The 16,843-nt window shown below is 39.1% G+C and overlaps 1 protein-coding gene across 2 annotated transcripts in view; it reads right to left on the bottom strand.

Moving 5' to 3' along the window:
- LOC149838391 (WRKY transcription factor SUSIBA2-like) overlaps window positions 1–2,959 on the bottom strand; it is a 45,012-nt gene extending 42,053 nt beyond the window's left edge. The window contains exons 1-2 of one of the 2 annotated variants that reach the window (XM_090006553.1): window positions 2,566–2,955; window positions 204–398 (exon numbers count right to left, since the gene is read on the bottom strand). In XM_090006553.1, coding sequence (XP_089862679.1) covers window positions 204–398; window positions 2,566–2,886 — 516 coding nt within the window. In that variant the 5' untranslated portion in view covers window positions 2,887–2,955. Of the gene's footprint in view, window positions 1–203; window positions 399–2,565 lie in introns of both variants that reach the window. The other variant, XM_090006554.1, reaches the window with a different exon arrangement.
- Window positions 2,960–16,843: the final 13,884 nt, after the last annotated feature.

Here is a 16,843-nt window from a genome sequence, read left to right as displayed (position 1 = left end):
GGATACTATTTTATATAGTACCCAACAAACACTTGGAAAACTCAAAATTTCCAATACCATCTCAACAATTAATCAACAGGGCATCTGATCATGATGCATGTTATGTTCACAACAAGATGAAGTTTCCAACAAATAGGAAAGAGGCAACCAAGTAGTCATCTTCGAGAAAATGGTTGTCAGCAAACAAGTAAATAGAAACCTACCAGAAAGCCCGAACTGGAACGTGATTCCGTGTGCGGTTTAAACACAAAATTTCTCGGGCTGCCATCATCACATGATAGCTTCTCAGGAATATTCCTTGATGAAGAACATGCATCAAATATGATACCATAATTGACACCACCATTCATGTATGGCCGAAATAAAAAGGTTCCAGTAGTTCGAGAGGGCTCTGCAAGCTACATAACAAAAAAGGATATGGTGTTCTCAGCATGTTTTTCCCAATTAACATCGTAAAGAATAAGCTTTATCCAAAATAAGTGGAAATTTGCAGCAGAAACAAAACAATGGTGTACTAATCCTACATCAAACAATCAGCATCAACCCACTTAGATGTGACAGATAATGAAATATCTCATGATATGCAATAGTATAAGAATACTGGATATTCACTATAAAATGAGCATGGGAAGTGTCACAGATTCTACAAATAAACAAATAAACATGACAGCTGCACCTGGCACCAGATGCTAATTTAGGACAAAGGATGGAATCAGCACAAAATAATAACAAATATTTATAAGCACCACGTAAATTTTTATCAACAACACGCCCATAGCCATAAAGGTCCATCACTTTTTTGATTTGTTGAATTCTATGGGAAAAGTAAAAAGGACTGGGTCTGATAAAGCTAGCACCTCAGACTGGCAGTACAAAAATATAAAACAGGTGTCAATAGACACCATTCATCCTTCCTCTAATAAAAAATTAACTGCCCACTTCCAAGACATTAAGTGATTAGCCTAACATCTGCCAACCCAAATTAATAATGCCCAAACAACTGCATCTTATCAAACCAAGAAGATCTGGATCACGAGATATGACTTAGAAAGGTCAAATTCTTCATATGTATGGTTATCCACGGAATATGGTTATCAATAAAAAGTTGGTAGATATCCAGAAGCCATGATTACAAGTATAGTAGTGAAATAACACAGTATGCCTTTGAACTGCTCATGATGAAAGGTCATCAAAGAAGGAGGCAATTTTAGGAAGCCAACAACTGCCCCATCTTAAGTGTTGCTCCATGACAATCAGAAAAATCCAAAGTGAACAATTTGCGTTCAGTAACCAAATCCATTTGTCATATATTCATTCTCTAATTCCCTTCCGAAAACTTTTTATGCATTGCTAACAGCTTCTTGCAGCCTAAATCTCTACAAACTCGTAATATGCTTCTTGGTGCCAATCCAAAACAAAAGGAAATTTTTGCACCCAATTCTGCAAGAGCTCTAAAATTAATCAACCACATATAAAAGTCTCTAAAAAAGGTGGCCTCACAGTTTCATGGTCTGCTTACTTCTTTGGCCTTTTTTTATCTGTTTCAGAATTTAACAGAATTCCTATCCTTGGTAAGGAAAATAAAGAGAAAAGAGGATCAGAAGAAGATGACATAATTGATCCATGGGAAGCACAAAACATCAGAAAGGAAAGGGAAATTTCAGATCCTCATTTTGTGAAAGTATATCTATGACAGATAGATTCCCTCAACATAAAGTTGGGAAAAAAGGCTAGTAATGCAAAACTGATACGCCAAAAAGAATGCCAGCATAAAGAATATCAAAACCGAATAGCATAAAGCTATCAACAGAATCTAAGCAACCAGAAAATCAAAATCAAACATGACCATAATCATTGAACACAGCAACCGTTTTTATTCCCACACAGGTCATCCATCATTCACCTCACTTAAACACACTTTCCTTTTTTTTGTCTGAACTTCATTTATCTGAAAATAGAAATAATAGCTAATAAAAAAAAACTTAAATAACAAACAGTATCCAACAGATGAAACGGGGGGAAACCAGATTTTTCCTGGAAAAATAGACTAATTCTGCCAAAAATCGGAGAAGGACCATGAATATGAACATTTTTGCTCCACTAATATTTAAGCTAGTTCGCAAATACAAAAGGCTCCGATTTCAATCATTCTTCCTGAGAAGCAGAGAACGCACCCATTTATTAACAAATTCATAGAAAAGAATTCATTTTCCTTTCCAATTTCTATCTATCCTACTCCGATCCCTATTGTAACTCTTACCAAAAACAAAAAAATAAAATCGCAAAAGAAGAAGAAACGATTAAACTAAACGAAGAACTCATCTTGCATTTTATTTCATACTAACCCACTTTACACCTTCCATCTTCGATCGATTAAGAGAAATCCGTACAAGAAATGAAAGTCTAAGGACTAGTTCCTTATGGAAAAAGAGATGGATCTTTCTCAACTAAAGAGAAAAATCCTCCAGGATGCGTTCCTTCTAGGGCTTTCATCCTCAGGTAACTTCATCAAACTTTCACGAGAGAGAGAGAGAGAGATGGCCGGAGTGGAGGCGCGAACCTTACCGGAACGTTGGAGAGGAGGACGGGCGACTCGAGCAACGTTGTCGGGCTCAGGCCGGGCGGGATCGTGAGGCAAGGCGAGCGCGAGATCGGCAGGCTCGCCGGAGACATTGTCTTGTACCTCGCTGTGGTGGATCCAGCGGCCGCTGCTCCTCCACACTCCGCCGGCCCTCCTGTCACCTCCGATCCGTCGTCCGTCGGAGCTGGTTCGGCTGTCCCGCCACCGCTGGCACCGGGCGGGATGAAGGGGGGAGAGGCCGAGGGGAAGGCGCGGTCAGCGCCAGTCCTATTTTCGGAAGGATCGGGGTTTGACTTGGCGCCCATTGGAGGGATCAAGACGACAGCGTCGCCATCCGATAACAGAAGACTCCCAGAATTTGCTGTTCCTCTCTCTCTCTCTCTCTCTCTCTCTCTCTCTCTCTCTCTCTCTGACTCTCTCTTTCTTGAGAAAACTTTTCACTTTTCCTTATTCAGGGCTATTTGACCAATCTACCCTTATGGCTTTTCGTTAATGACACGTGCATTTATTCTAATCGTACGATCGTCCCAATACTTGGGCCATGTTTGGAAGTGAGAAAGATGAGGAAAAAGTGATAAAAGGTGGAAAAATCTTAAGGGTTTTTAAGATCAGGATTTTTTCTCCCAAACAGTTTTCTAAGAAATATATTTTTTGATGAAAAACATTCCTTCAAAAAAAAGATGAAGGAATGTTTCTTACCAAAAGAAAATGATGATTTACACTCTCCACTACCCATTCACTACATCTCACAACCACCGCCTACTATCATTCTTAAAAAAAATAAAATTTCGCTTATGAGACGTTTTGATACGATAACTTTAAAAAAAAAAATCTCTTATTTGTGTAGCATGAGAAAAATAATTTTGTTTGTTTGTACATGAAAATTTTTATTTTATATCAAGTGTTAACAAATGGTAGTTCTTCTCTTAAAATATGATAACAAAACAAAATATACACTAATAAAATTTTGATAACTGCATGCAATAATGAAACTTCGGCCTTTGGTAGGTAGTGTTATGAGTGAGCGCAGAGCATAGTAGGTTTGGTGCAACGTTCAAATCCACAAGCCGGATTCCCTGTAAACCCAACTTAGAAACATATATAGGCTGAAGAACATGAAAAAATGAGCAGTATTATGTTGAATCCAAATTTGGCACGTGAAGAAAAATACAAAAAAAAATTAGGGTTTATTTTTTCTCACTAAATATCAACGTATAGTTAGAAAGAGACATGAAAATATAATAAAAAATATTTGGCATTAAATGACAATAAATAGAATATAGGAGAGGGACTGAAAAGCTTTAAAAGTTAAAATAAGTAATATGAAATATTAACAATAATTTGAAGCATAAAACAAAAAGTGGCCTACTCTTATTAATCGATAAGGGTAGTTTAGAAATTCATAGCTTACAATAGTAGCCAATGTTTTATTGCAATAAATTTTTACTCTAATAATTTTTAGAGTAAGTTTGGTTGCATCTTATGTGATTTGTAATCACATGAGATTTAAAAAGTAAATCTCATTTGAACAGAACCCAAAAACAACCAAATATAACATTTTTTTGGCACAGGACTCAAAAAATGAGTTTGACACAAAACCCTAAAAGTCTTAGATTTAGAAAGTGATTCTCATTTGTGTGAGATTTATATTCTTATGAAGTCTCATGAAATTTTAAAATTTCTTTTGAAAAATATTTTCACTTTTCAAAAACACAAGCAAATGTACCCTTAAATTCAACAACCTATTGAAACTTATCACTATTTATATACCTTATCCAATTGAACTACTCATAGTTCATAAATACTAACCTTAGTTTTCGCAGGATGGCTTGTGCTTGAGATTGATATTATAACATGAGTCTGCAAACCTAGCCAATCAATGTTACCTTGCATGCGATTTGTTTCCCTATTTAGTCTTATTTGTTTCCTTTCAAGCCCAGAACAACTGCCATATTGAGTATCCCTTGGAGGAACACTAAAGCTTACACATGCTAAAAAACACAAGGTTGAATGTGTCTTAAAAGATACAACAAGGTGAGTGAAAAATATGGTCTTTGGCATCTTTGTTTTGTAGTTGATATTGTGAAGAGTTTTTGGATGATATAATGGTATTTGGTTTCAACACATTTACTTGATTATGTACATCACTGTTGTCATCTTCTTCTTCTTTCATTGTTTCTGTGCTGTGACGGGCAGGGTTGAAGGCTTGAGGGAAGAAGTGGGTCAGCATCCAAATGAGGTTTGGGGTTTTCTTGGGTTAAGGAGGGTGGGGAAGCCAACGAAGGCCAAATTTAGAAGGTTTTAGGAGAGGATAGTTGTGGCAGGAGGATATGGGTTTTGCATAAAGCTGGGGTTTTTCTGGGTTTAAGAGCCATGAAAAGGAAATGTCTTGACTAAGTAATATTGTTTGGCTAGCGATAGAGGAGGAAGAAGGGTGTTGGGTTGTATGTAAGCAAAGTGGAGGGGATAATCTCTCCTTGGTTGTAGGAAACGAAAGAGAAGGGGCGAAAGAGGGGCTTTGCCCCAAGTCCAGAAAGATTTTGATAGAAAAGATTCCTCCAACCCTCCTATGGAAAAATCTTTCCTATAAAAAATGGTACTTTTTAGAAAATATTTTTCTGTAAAACATTTTCTCTTGTTTGAAAATGTTGAAAAAAGCCATATGTTTTCTCTTCCTACCTTCACTTTTCCTAGATCTTTCTCACTTTCAAACATCCCCAGAATCGGGTCAAAGGCCAAAGAGTTTGTAAAAGATGGCTAGATTGACCTAGCAAGGTTTGACCCATCAAGTCTAAGGCATTGACTGCAGGTTCTACTAACGTTTAAACACATGACTCAAACTGTCATGGGCATATTTCCTTTAATGGGCTAGTGTGGTGCAACAATTTTTTCTTACCGTCGCAAGCCTACTTGTCAGCTCGCTTGTCAGTCGCGAAAGCTTGTAATCAGAGTGCAAGAGAGCAAGAGAGAATAGAGTGAGAAGAATTACAATCACAAGAAGCAATCACAACGAGGGTAAACAAAAGAAAGCTCAATGCATTTAATTCATTCACAATTTTTTGCCTAAGGGCTATTACAGTTCAAGCATACGGGTTGCCCCTTCGAGGTATTGATTCACCTGAACTGGGCAACTTATATCAAACTCAACAAAAGCAAAACAGACTTTAAGCACAACTTTGCAATGTAAGTCGCAAGAGAACATGCTCCCCCCTTCAAATCATGTGTCATCCTCGGCGTTATCTGTTTCATGGTAAGCTCTGACTTCAGCTGGGTAGCGGTTGTTCATTCGAAATGCAGGCTCCCACGTTGGTTTTGTTGTTTCCTCCCACTGCACTAGATATTACTTTGCTTCGCCCAAATAGTTGACCTTGTGACGAAGAATCTTACTGAGGCGTTTCTCGGCCTATTGTGTTGTCGGGGCCCTCTGCATGATGGGAGCGCATTGTGGCACGCCGCATCCTGGATCTCCATCGTCTGAATGAAACTGCTTGAGGTTGCATACGTGGAACACTAGGTGCACCTTGAAGTCTGAGGGCAACTCCAGCTTATACGTCAGCTTACCCACCTTCTTTGTGATGGTGAAGGTCATTCATACTTTCTGAGTAGTCAGCGATGTCGTCCGCGGAAGATGTTTATGCGCCCAGAATATAACTTCGCCAACACTTGGTCCCCAACTTGAAACTCAGCGGGCCGACGATGCTTGTCTGCCCACTTCTTCATTTTCTTTGCTGCCTTGTGTAAGAATGCCTTTGCCAACTCATTCACTCATGCCAGTCGCGAACAAATTGATAGGCAAAGGATGGTCTTCCCTTTTCTTGTGCGGCAAGAGTGTGCGGGGTTAGTGGTTGTTGCCCCGTAGCTATCTTAAATGGGTTATGGTCTGAAGACTCGCTCTTCTACAGATTATAACAAAATTGTGTCACGTCAAGGAGCTTCACCTAATTTTTTTGATTGACATTAACAAAGTGCTTAAGGTACTGCTCAAGTATCCCATTGATGCGCTCTGTCTGCTCATCTGTCTGTGGATGAAAGTTTGTTAAAAACAATAAATCAAAGCCAAGTAGCCGAAATACTTCACGCCAGAACTTGCCTGTGAAGCGAGCATCGCGATCACTCACAATGCTCTTTGGTATACCCCAGTGCTTCACCACATGCTTTACGAACAACTCTGCAGTCTTTTTTGCAGGGCACTCCTTAGAAGCTGGGATGAATGTGACATACTTTGAGAAATGATCCACCACAACCAAAATAGAACTGAGGCCCTCTACCTTTGGCAGACTAACAATGAAGTCCATGGAGATGTTATCCCAAGGACGTTGTGGAATTGGCAGAGAGTCAAGGAGACCGGCAACCTTTTGGTTTGTCCTATTATCTTGCTGGTAGATGAGGCATGTCTCCACATACCCCTCAACGTCGTCCCTCATCTGCGGTCAATAGTAGCCTCGCTCAAGGAGTGCTAAGGTCTGCTCCTGATCAGGGTGGCCAGCCCATAGCGTATCATGGCACTCCTTAAGCAGTTCTCGATGGAGGTTTTCCCATCGCGGCACGAAGATGCGTCCTCCTTTTGTCATAAGGAGGCCATCCTGTAGCCAAAATCGTTGAGTCTTCTCTACCTGCGTCAGAGAAACAGGGTGTTGTGATGTCAGATCCTGCTGCATCCCTTTGCGTATGCAACTCAATAATGTGCCCTTCAAATGCACTTCAAAAGGCTCTGCGTGCAAAGCTGCCAATTCAACCTTGCGGCTCAGAGCATCCGCAACAACATTAGTCTTTCCAACCTTGTACTCCAAGGCAAAGTCAAACTCAACCAAAAATATTTGCCACTGAGTTTGTTTAGGCGTCAGCTTCTTTTGTGTCTGAAAGTAGCTCGTGGCTACATTGTTTGTCTTGACGACGAACTCGGCACCCAGAAGGTAGTACTGTCAGGTCCTGAGATAATACACGATGGCGGTCATCTCACGTTCATGCATTGTGTAACACCTTTCTGCATCCTTCAGCTTTTGACTCTCATATGCAATTGGATGACCCTCTTGCATAAAAACTCCACTAATGACAAAGTCAGAGGCGTCTGTGTGGACCTCAAAGGGTTTTGAGTGATCAGACAGTCACAATACTAGTTCTCTCACTAAGGCTTTCTTCAAGCCATCAAAGGCGTTTTGGCACGCTTTTGTCCAGAGCCATACCCGATTTTTTTTTAACAAATTTGTGAGGGGCGCAGCAATGAGGGAATAACCTTCGATGAAACGCCGATAATAATTTGTCAAACCAAGAAATGACCGCAATTCTGATACTTTGCTTGGTGGAACCCATTTCTAGATGCTCCTTATCTTCTGCTCATCCGTATGCAGCACACCACGCCCCACAACGTGGCCAAGGAAGCTTATCTCCTCATGCCCAAAGAGGCACTTCTCTCGTTTGACAGAGAGGTCATTCTCCTTCAGCACCTGAAGCACTGTTCACAAGTGCCTGACATATTCCTCCATGTTGTTGTTGTAGATCACGATATCATCTAGGTAGAGTACCACAAACTTGTCTAAGGGTAGAAGATCTTGTTTATTAAAGTTGTAAACGTGGTGGAGTATTTGTCAACCCGAATGACATTACTAAGAATTCGTAAGCACCATAGCGAGTGACACAAGTTGTCTTCGGCTTATCACATTCAACAATCCTCATCTGCCAATAACTTGATCGCATATCTAACTTGGAAAAGATACGAGCACTGCCTAGTTGATCGAACAAGTCTGCTATCAGTGGCAATGGGTACTTGTTCTTCATTGTGACCTTGTTCAAAGCACGGTAATCCACACATAACCGTTTGGAGCCGTCATGTTTCTTCTGAAAAAGAGTTGGGGCACCAAATGGGGCTTTCGATGGATAAACGATGCTTGCGTGCAACATCTCGTCTAACTGTCTACGCAGCTCCTTCAACTCAGTTGACCCCGTACGGTATGAAACCATTGCGGGAAGCTTCGCTCCCGGGGTAAACTCAATCTTATGGTCGACCTCACGTCTTGGTGGAAGACGCTTTGGCAATTCTTGAGGCATCATCTCCCGAAACTTCTCCAACAGTGGGGCTAGGGTCGGCGACACTGTTGCTTCTACATTCCCTTCTTCTGTACGCACAACAACTAAGAATGTTTGCTCCTCATGCTTGACACCCTTTTTCAGATACATCGCTGATAACACTGAAGACTTATCTTTTTGCGTAAGGCATTGCATTGTGTGAGACAGGTTTGGCCCCATAATCATCAACATGCTAAACTTTGGCAGCATCATAACATTTTGGCTTCACAGAAACTCCATACCCAGAATCATCTTGAAATCATCTAGGGGCACTACAGAGAAGTTGTCTTTGCTGGCCCAACTCCCCACTTGGATAGCCACATCTCTTGCTTCACCAAGGATGGGTTGGCCTCAAAGTTTACTGTTTTGATGGTCCTCTGTTTTGGCCTGGGCTTCAAGCCCAACCGCTCTGTCTCTTCTCGCGAGACAAAGTTGTGTGTGGCTCCGGTGTCTACCATTACTGAAGTAGAGTTTTCATTCGTAATGACTTTGAGATACATCCGTTCTTTGCTAACATGTTTGTTCTCAACTGCGCAACTTCTAACTGCGTTGATTGACTGCATGACTCTTATCTGCGGTTGCATGGTCTCAGTATCACTGCATTCTTTCTATATTGCATTTGCTTGCCCGTCGTCTTTTACGAGGCGCTTAGGGCACTGTCTGGCGATATGCCTATCACCACAGAACAAACATATCACAATTGTACCCTTGTTGTTGTTGTGTTTTGTGTAGTTCTGTTTCTTTTCAGATTGATAGTGTGTTGATGCCTCACCTTTGTTTTCGCACCGCCCATCCTTTTTTCCTTCGTGGTCAGGCTTTTTCTCGACTTTGGTTGATGGGGTGAAAGGCTTGCGTTGAGTGTCAACTAAGCGCTCAACCACCACATATGCATCTTTTAAAATACGGGGGTTGCTCATTTCCACTTCATACTGTGCTCATGACTGAAGTCCCACAATAAACCAGTTGAGCTTATCCTCTCCTGGCATGTTAGGCAACTCCAGCATAAGCTTCTGGAATGTTCTGACATAGTCTTGTAACAAACCAGTATGTTTAAGCTCACTAACCATCCGGTACGCTTGCCTCTGCGCATTTATCGGCATAAAGTAGTTGTGCAGCTCTATTTTGAAGTCGCCAAAAGTGTCTATCACGCATTGACCCCTCTCGAGTTGCTGCGCTTCCACCTCCACCAAGCGATAGCATCTTCATCCAATAACGTTGCTACAGTCATAATCCGAAGATCTTAAAGCGTCACATTTTGAATATCCAAGTAGTCTTCTACTTGAAACAAAAAGTTCTCAATGGCCTTGTTGTCTCGAGAACCATTGAACTTTGCGGGTCTTGAGACATCAATCATTGATGTCCTCTCACCATTTCCGTCATTTAGGGTTACTGACCGCTGCAATGTACGATTTTTCAACTGAAGCTCTCCTACTTCAGACTGCAAGTAAGCCACTGTTGTCTTCAACAAAGTGATATGCCCCATCTGTAAGTTCACCTACTCTTGCAGGCTCGCCACCATATCATTCAGTTCACCGAATGATTCAACTGCGCGTGAAATCACTTCCTTTTGGGAAGTCACATCTTTCACCAACTTGTTGACAGTTGCAGTCATCTTTTCTTAGCCCCAAGGTGAACCTATCTCCTCAGCTACGACAACTGCCTTGCCTTTGGTGTTGCGCAGATTTTGATAAGGTGCCACGGTGTCTTGCTCACAAATCGCAGCCTGTCAGCGTGTCTGTTGACACCGACTCCGAAGTCCCTTCCCCAGCACGAGAACAGGCTCTGGTATCACTTGTCACGAGCCTATTTCCTTCAATGGGCCAGTGCGGTGCGATGGTCCTTCCTTACCACCGCAAGCCTACTTGTCAATTCGCTTGTCATTCATGGAAGCTTGTAATCAGAGTGCAAGAGAGTAAGAGAGAATAGATGAAGAAGAATTGCAATCACAATAAGCAATCACAACGAGGGTGAACAAAAGAAAGCTCAACACATTTAATTCATTCACAATTTTTGCCTTAAGGCTATTACAGTTCAAGCATACGGGCTGCCCCTTCTAGGTATTGATTCACCTGAACCGGGCAACTTACATCAGGCTCAACAAAAGCAAAACAGACTCTAAGCACAACTTTATAATGTAAGTCGCACGAGAACACAAACCATGTAAGGCACATGATCCATTCAGTTGAGTAAAAACAACACTAAAGACTGAGCAAGTTGTGACGGGATCGAACTGGGTTTACCCAGTTCTTGTAAAGTTTCGGACTTCAAGGGCATTGATGTCTTTTTCTGAGTTTGATGGGAAGGAAACGTAAACAGTAACAAACAAATTAAATGAGTACATGTGAATGGATCCTATTAATCCCGTTACTTGCAACAGTGCTACGTCATATGAAGATGAATATCTCATTTATGATTATCCTGACATATTTGATGATAAACTTCCTTTAATTCACGATATATTAACACGACATCCAAGAATGAGCAGTCCAGTTTAAGACCACTCAACGTACTACCAGCAAACAATCTGAGTTTTTAGATGCTCTGAAACTCTCAACAATTGCTAAGATGGTAGTAGATTACTGGCGCAAAAAGGGATTGCGTCAAAGAAAAGGCTTGCACTGGCGCTGAAAAACCGATTGCCAGTGAAGAAAATTGGTGTTCGGAGAAAAACCCGTTATTTTCACTGGCGCTAATTCAACTTGCGCCATAAAAAACTACAATCTTTGGCGCAGATTGCATTTGCGGGAGGGGAAAACAATGTTTCTTCCTCCCATTTTTTTATTTCCCCCAAAAATCTCTTGAAATCTCAGCTCCAAACGCATGCAACGATGCCTGACCCCCCACATTGTTTCTCCCTTCCTCTCCTTTTTATCCTTTTTTTTGGGTGCTTATTAATTTGTGATTGATTATGCTTAAGAGTGGAAGTGGAGATGAATGTCTCTGCAAGTTTTCCTCTCATCAATTAATTTTTTGCTTCTGAATATATACATACATGTTTCTTAATATACATACAGGTCACATAATGTTGGTAGTTCTTCTAATATATATATTTTCCTTTAAATCTTTCATTTTTTTCTTGATTAAATGTAGAACTGTAATCAAACTAAGTTACTATAAGTGGCAAGACAAAGGAAGATGAAATGTTAGAACATTAACTACTGAATGATGAAAAGCAATGTGCTGAGCACATTATGCTGGTTGATTTGGGAAGGAATGACGTTGGAAAAGTAACTGATATCACTTTGGCCATATTCCACATCTTTTGTTCTGCATGTGCCACACATTCACATTTGTATGGTTACCAGCATTTGTATTGGTAATATCTTTGAAAAATCTAGAAAAAATGCATTTTTTCTGGAAATTCTTGGAGAGCACTTGGTGATTTTGAGAAAAGCACAAAAACAGAACTAAGTGTATTGCTGTGTTTTTTTACATAATAAAAATAATATATCTTAGTAGGAAGCATTTTATTTAAAGGTAAAATATTTTAACACAACTATCACTATAGTTTTGTAAGAATGTCTCACTATTTTGAAAAATTATGATATTTTCAAAAAGATCATGACAAATATTTCCATTATGATTTTGTGAATTTTTTTATAATGTTTCAATTTTGAAATCATTATATATATAGATATAGATATATATATATATATATATAGAGAGAGAGAGAATCTAAAATTCATGTTTTCAAAATAGTCCAAAAAACGTAAAACTTGTTTGATGTGCATCAGAGTATATTGATCAACTGCCAATTAGGAAAAATATGAATGCTTGCACATTGATGATTCAAAATGGGGTGTTGCAGTGCATCATTTGGTACACCTGGTTGCTGTTCCTATTTGAGTATAGAGCAGCTATAGTCTCTTGTTCAGAGGTTTAGTGGCAATGGTGAAACAATTGGGACTAGTATGAGAGAGGTTGGGATGAAACTGTTGGACTGGAAGGTGAGGAGGTGGTCCATGTTGTTGTCTCTAGGCCTTCAAACAAAGTAGCAGATGAAGATGGCAGAGAGATTCATACATTTATCTAGAACTGTGGTTGTTACAATTCTCAAGGCAAGAGTTTAGTTAAATCAGTTCAAAAGAAAAAAAATTCTTTTCTTTCAAGGGATTTTGATGAAAACTTTGTGAATGTTTATTCTTTTTTGGATGTTTCTTATGCCAGGGTTTTGTGAGAGGTCTGAACAAGTATGCAGCAAAGAAGTGGAGAATTTTGCAGAGAAAACAGATGACCAGCAGGAAATTACAGCAAAAGATTCCCTTTCACCCAAGATGGTGAGATTGATTCTAAAAATGGTGTGGTTTAAAACTTATAGGAAACCCAAATTCATATTCAAGTCTTCTGCGTTTAGGTTGGGCTCTAGCTTCTTATAGGCATTGCTGCATATTTCAGTAAATTCAGTCTATCTTGCACACACACGCTTCTTGTGTTTTGCTAATTTATGCTTGAAAGTTCTAGAGATTGGGCACGCTTCTTGACCCAGAATTTTTGGATCATGTGTATATGATCTGTCCAACAGACTTGGTGTAGTTTGAAAACAGATTGTAACCTCTCTTGCAGAACCTGCTTCTGTGAAAAGCGCATGTTTCTTAGTCTACATCAGATACTTTTGGCCGCTTCAAAGCTTAAGGGGTCACTTGACATACAAGGATATAACAAGTATTAATACTTCATAATATAATAATTACAACTTCTCAATTCCTTGGCCAGAAACCATTAGCTGCATATTTTGTAGTCTTTTTTAGATTCTATTTGATTGTAATTTGTGATACTGAATGGCAGAGCGGAAATTTATTTGTTTTCTATTTTCCACTTTTATTGTCGCTAATTTAACGCCAGTAAAGACGCTTTATATTTACTGGAGCACTAAATAATAGAACCAGTAAAAAGCATTTCACTGGCGCAGTGAAAGTTTAATTTACTGACGAATGTAAATTGCACCAGTAAAACCTTTACTGGCGTCGAATTTCTTGTAGTGTTTATCTTGGAATTACGTGTGGAGAGCACATCGCAGTGTGCCTGTTTATCCCACTTTTTTTCCAGATAAGTGGCTATTTTTTAACATCCACCATCAGTAAATAAAAATGACCAGGAACGTGCACATGTTTGACTCGCGTTCTTATTTATTCATATTCTATCAAAGTTTGCCTTTTGATCATGTTATATGTCAGATTTTCCCGTTGAAGATATAAAAACTTATTTGATAGTTAACTTTGCCGTGTCCGTGTGTGCATTTTATTAAAAACCTCTCTCTCTATATGTATATATATCTTTATATACCGAGAGTCACTAGAATATGAGAACTAGAAATATGGGCATTTCCAATATTTTTTTTTGCAAATTCAACCACGTGGATGTGCTTGGCATGGTGAATTTGCCATGAATCAACCATTGAATCATGTATTTTTGATAAAAAAAAAGGTTACTTTTTAATGCTCAATTATTTATGAAGATTATGAGATTGATTTTAAAGTCTTAAAAAAATATAGTTTATGCATCAAAATCAGATGATTCAAGAGTGAGTTCTTATAAAAACAAGCATGTAGATGACATCCGTACGGTTAGATTCAAGAGAAAAGAACAAAAAATCTATGAGAAATTTGTAGTTCACTATATATAATATATTGATAAAATACTAGTATATACATATATTTATATATTTTATATTAAATATAAAGTTAACATTACCTGGCCAAGTCACCGAGTTGACCCAGCCGAATCACGGGCCACTCAAGGACTAGCCGAGTGACGAGTCAACTAGTTTTAAAACCATGCTCAAACCAACTGTTTCCAAGGGAAACTTGCATCACACCTCCCCACCTTGGCAAGCGGCGTGTTTGTTTGGTGTGGCTTTGGTTTCAGGTTATTGCCGATTCTACAGCGTGAAACAAATGCACCCTAAGGTAATCATGTCATATTATAAATCCGAGTATCAAACACCAAATCTCAAATCTATAACTTTAAGATATGTTTTACCCCGAAACAGAGGATCTCCCTCTATCATCCAAACAGGCCCTAAGTTTATAGAATCATAAGTGAGTCTAAAATAAGTCTGTGTTATCTGATAATCTAATTGGACCTTATCAAGATTTTGAGACTTTGAGAGCCCTGAAGCATGAAACTAATTACAGCTGAGTATTTTCTTTGTTGATGGAATAAGAATCTCTCCCTTGACAAATGATGATGGCTCCATATTTATCAAATCTTCAAATGCCACAACCAACTTTGTTGATAACGACCCTAATCATCATGTGGGTTGTCAATATCTTTCAAAATAACATTCTAGAAGGCCATTTTTTTTAGACAGAGAAAGCTGGGGTTAGGCAGACCCCTACCAGTTATACAACCATACCATTTGGGGTTTGAACTTGCAACATCCCAACACAAGGTGACGTGCACTAACTGCTCCTGCCAGACAAGGGGAGCCCGGTTGGTGATTCTATATGGCCATTGCCAAACCAAAACTGTCATTTTTCTATTTTTTGATAATCAGTTGCAGATTAAAGCCCCCCTAGTTGTTTAAAGATCTAGGTCCAATCAGGAGTTTATCCTTCCACCACCACCACCATATGCCCACAAAGGCTCCTCACATCTGGCTAGGTGGGTACTTAAGGCTTTCAAGTTGAAGGCAATGGAGAGTTTGATACCTGGAGTGCACATCCTTAGACACCAAGGGGGGGGGGAGTACTCATAAAGTGCACACATTGACTCCAGTCTCGACCATAACCAACATGGCACCTCTCGGTCCGAGCGACGTTTAAAAAACACACACGGTCCACTACAAGTTTTCTGGTATCCAAAGGCCATAGTTGGCAAAATTGACAAGTCAACTCGTGACTTAATCGAGTTCGCTGAGTCAACCAAATCAAGGATCAAGACTCAGCCGAGTTCAGAACTAAAAATACTATCAACCAAGAAAATCTGATCCGATTGAAAAGATTTCAGCAAATATTTATTGTAAAACACTTCGTCTAAACGTTTCTTTTTCTTTATTCTTTTGAAGTAATTACTTAATGATTTAACTTATATATATAGATAAAAAATGGGTACGTGCTAAATGAAACATGCTAAATGGGTTTTTCTGCTCTGCAGTTCCGACCCTATAAATATGTTGGGTATGGTCGATTTACGAGGAATTCACACCTGGATCATGTATTTTTGATGAAAAAAATGATATTTAGAGCCTAAAAATTTTACAAAGATTTTAGATTGTTGATTTTTCGAACGTCATAAAAACCCACCCATGTGTCGGAATCGAACACTTCAAAAGCTGAACCCTATAAAATCAAGTACATACATCACATCTCTATGGTCAGAATTGAGTTTAAAAATAAAACAAAAAAAACCCTGAAAAACTCATTTAGCATGTACCTATTAAAACCAACCGACTAAAAAACATGCCAAACCTTTTTGGTGTTTTTTTTCAAAATTCTGACTGTACAGACAGCATGATTGATTTAGTAAAAATCAACACTTAATTCATTAATTTTGGATAAAAAAATGGTATTTGGAGGCTAAAAAATTTATAAAAATCGTACACCGTTGATTTTTGAAACTTATAAAAACCTATCATTACATTGGAATCAAATGCCTTAAGAACTGATTCTCATAAAAACAAGCATATAGATCACATATGTACAGTAGAAATTTTGAAAAAAAAAAACAAAATTCCAATAAAAAGTAGTGGGTAGGTTGAAAATGCTTTTTAGTGGGTACGTTTTCATTCCCCTCTCTCTCTCTCTCTCTCTTATATATATATATATATATATATATATATATATATATATATATATATATATATATATAGCTCATCCGAGACAGAGTTCCAAGTTTACATCTCACAGAGGTTCTTAGACATGTATTTTAAAATCAAGAGGACATGTGTACGGCCTACATCTTTTTTATTAATTTCCAGAAACACTACCTTTGTACACTCCACGGAGACTCGAAAGTTTAGATTCATGGGACACAGTAGCACTTACCCAAATAATGCAGAGCTTTGAGCACCAAACTCCACTCCACCATAAATGTTTACCAACTCGCAATCTCCCGTATCTATGCACTATCCCTTGTTCATATCTTTCAAAACTGAGACAACCTTATTCATTCCTCTCTCTCTCTCTCGCCAACAAACCTCGTTGGCTCCACGACCTCAGCCTCAACAGTCTCCGAGCTTTCTATTCTTTGAGACCGATC

The sequence above is a fragment of the Nuphar pumila genome, chromosome 5 (genome assembly GCF_984573655.1).
Source record: "Nuphar pumila chromosome 5, dmNupPumi1.hap1.1, whole genome shotgun sequence".
Taxonomy (NCBI): Eukaryota; Viridiplantae; Streptophyta; class Magnoliopsida; order Nymphaeales; family Nymphaeaceae; genus Nuphar; species Nuphar pumila.
Note: the sequence above shows the minus strand (reverse complement) of the source record. Positions and strands in the feature narration are given on the sequence as shown.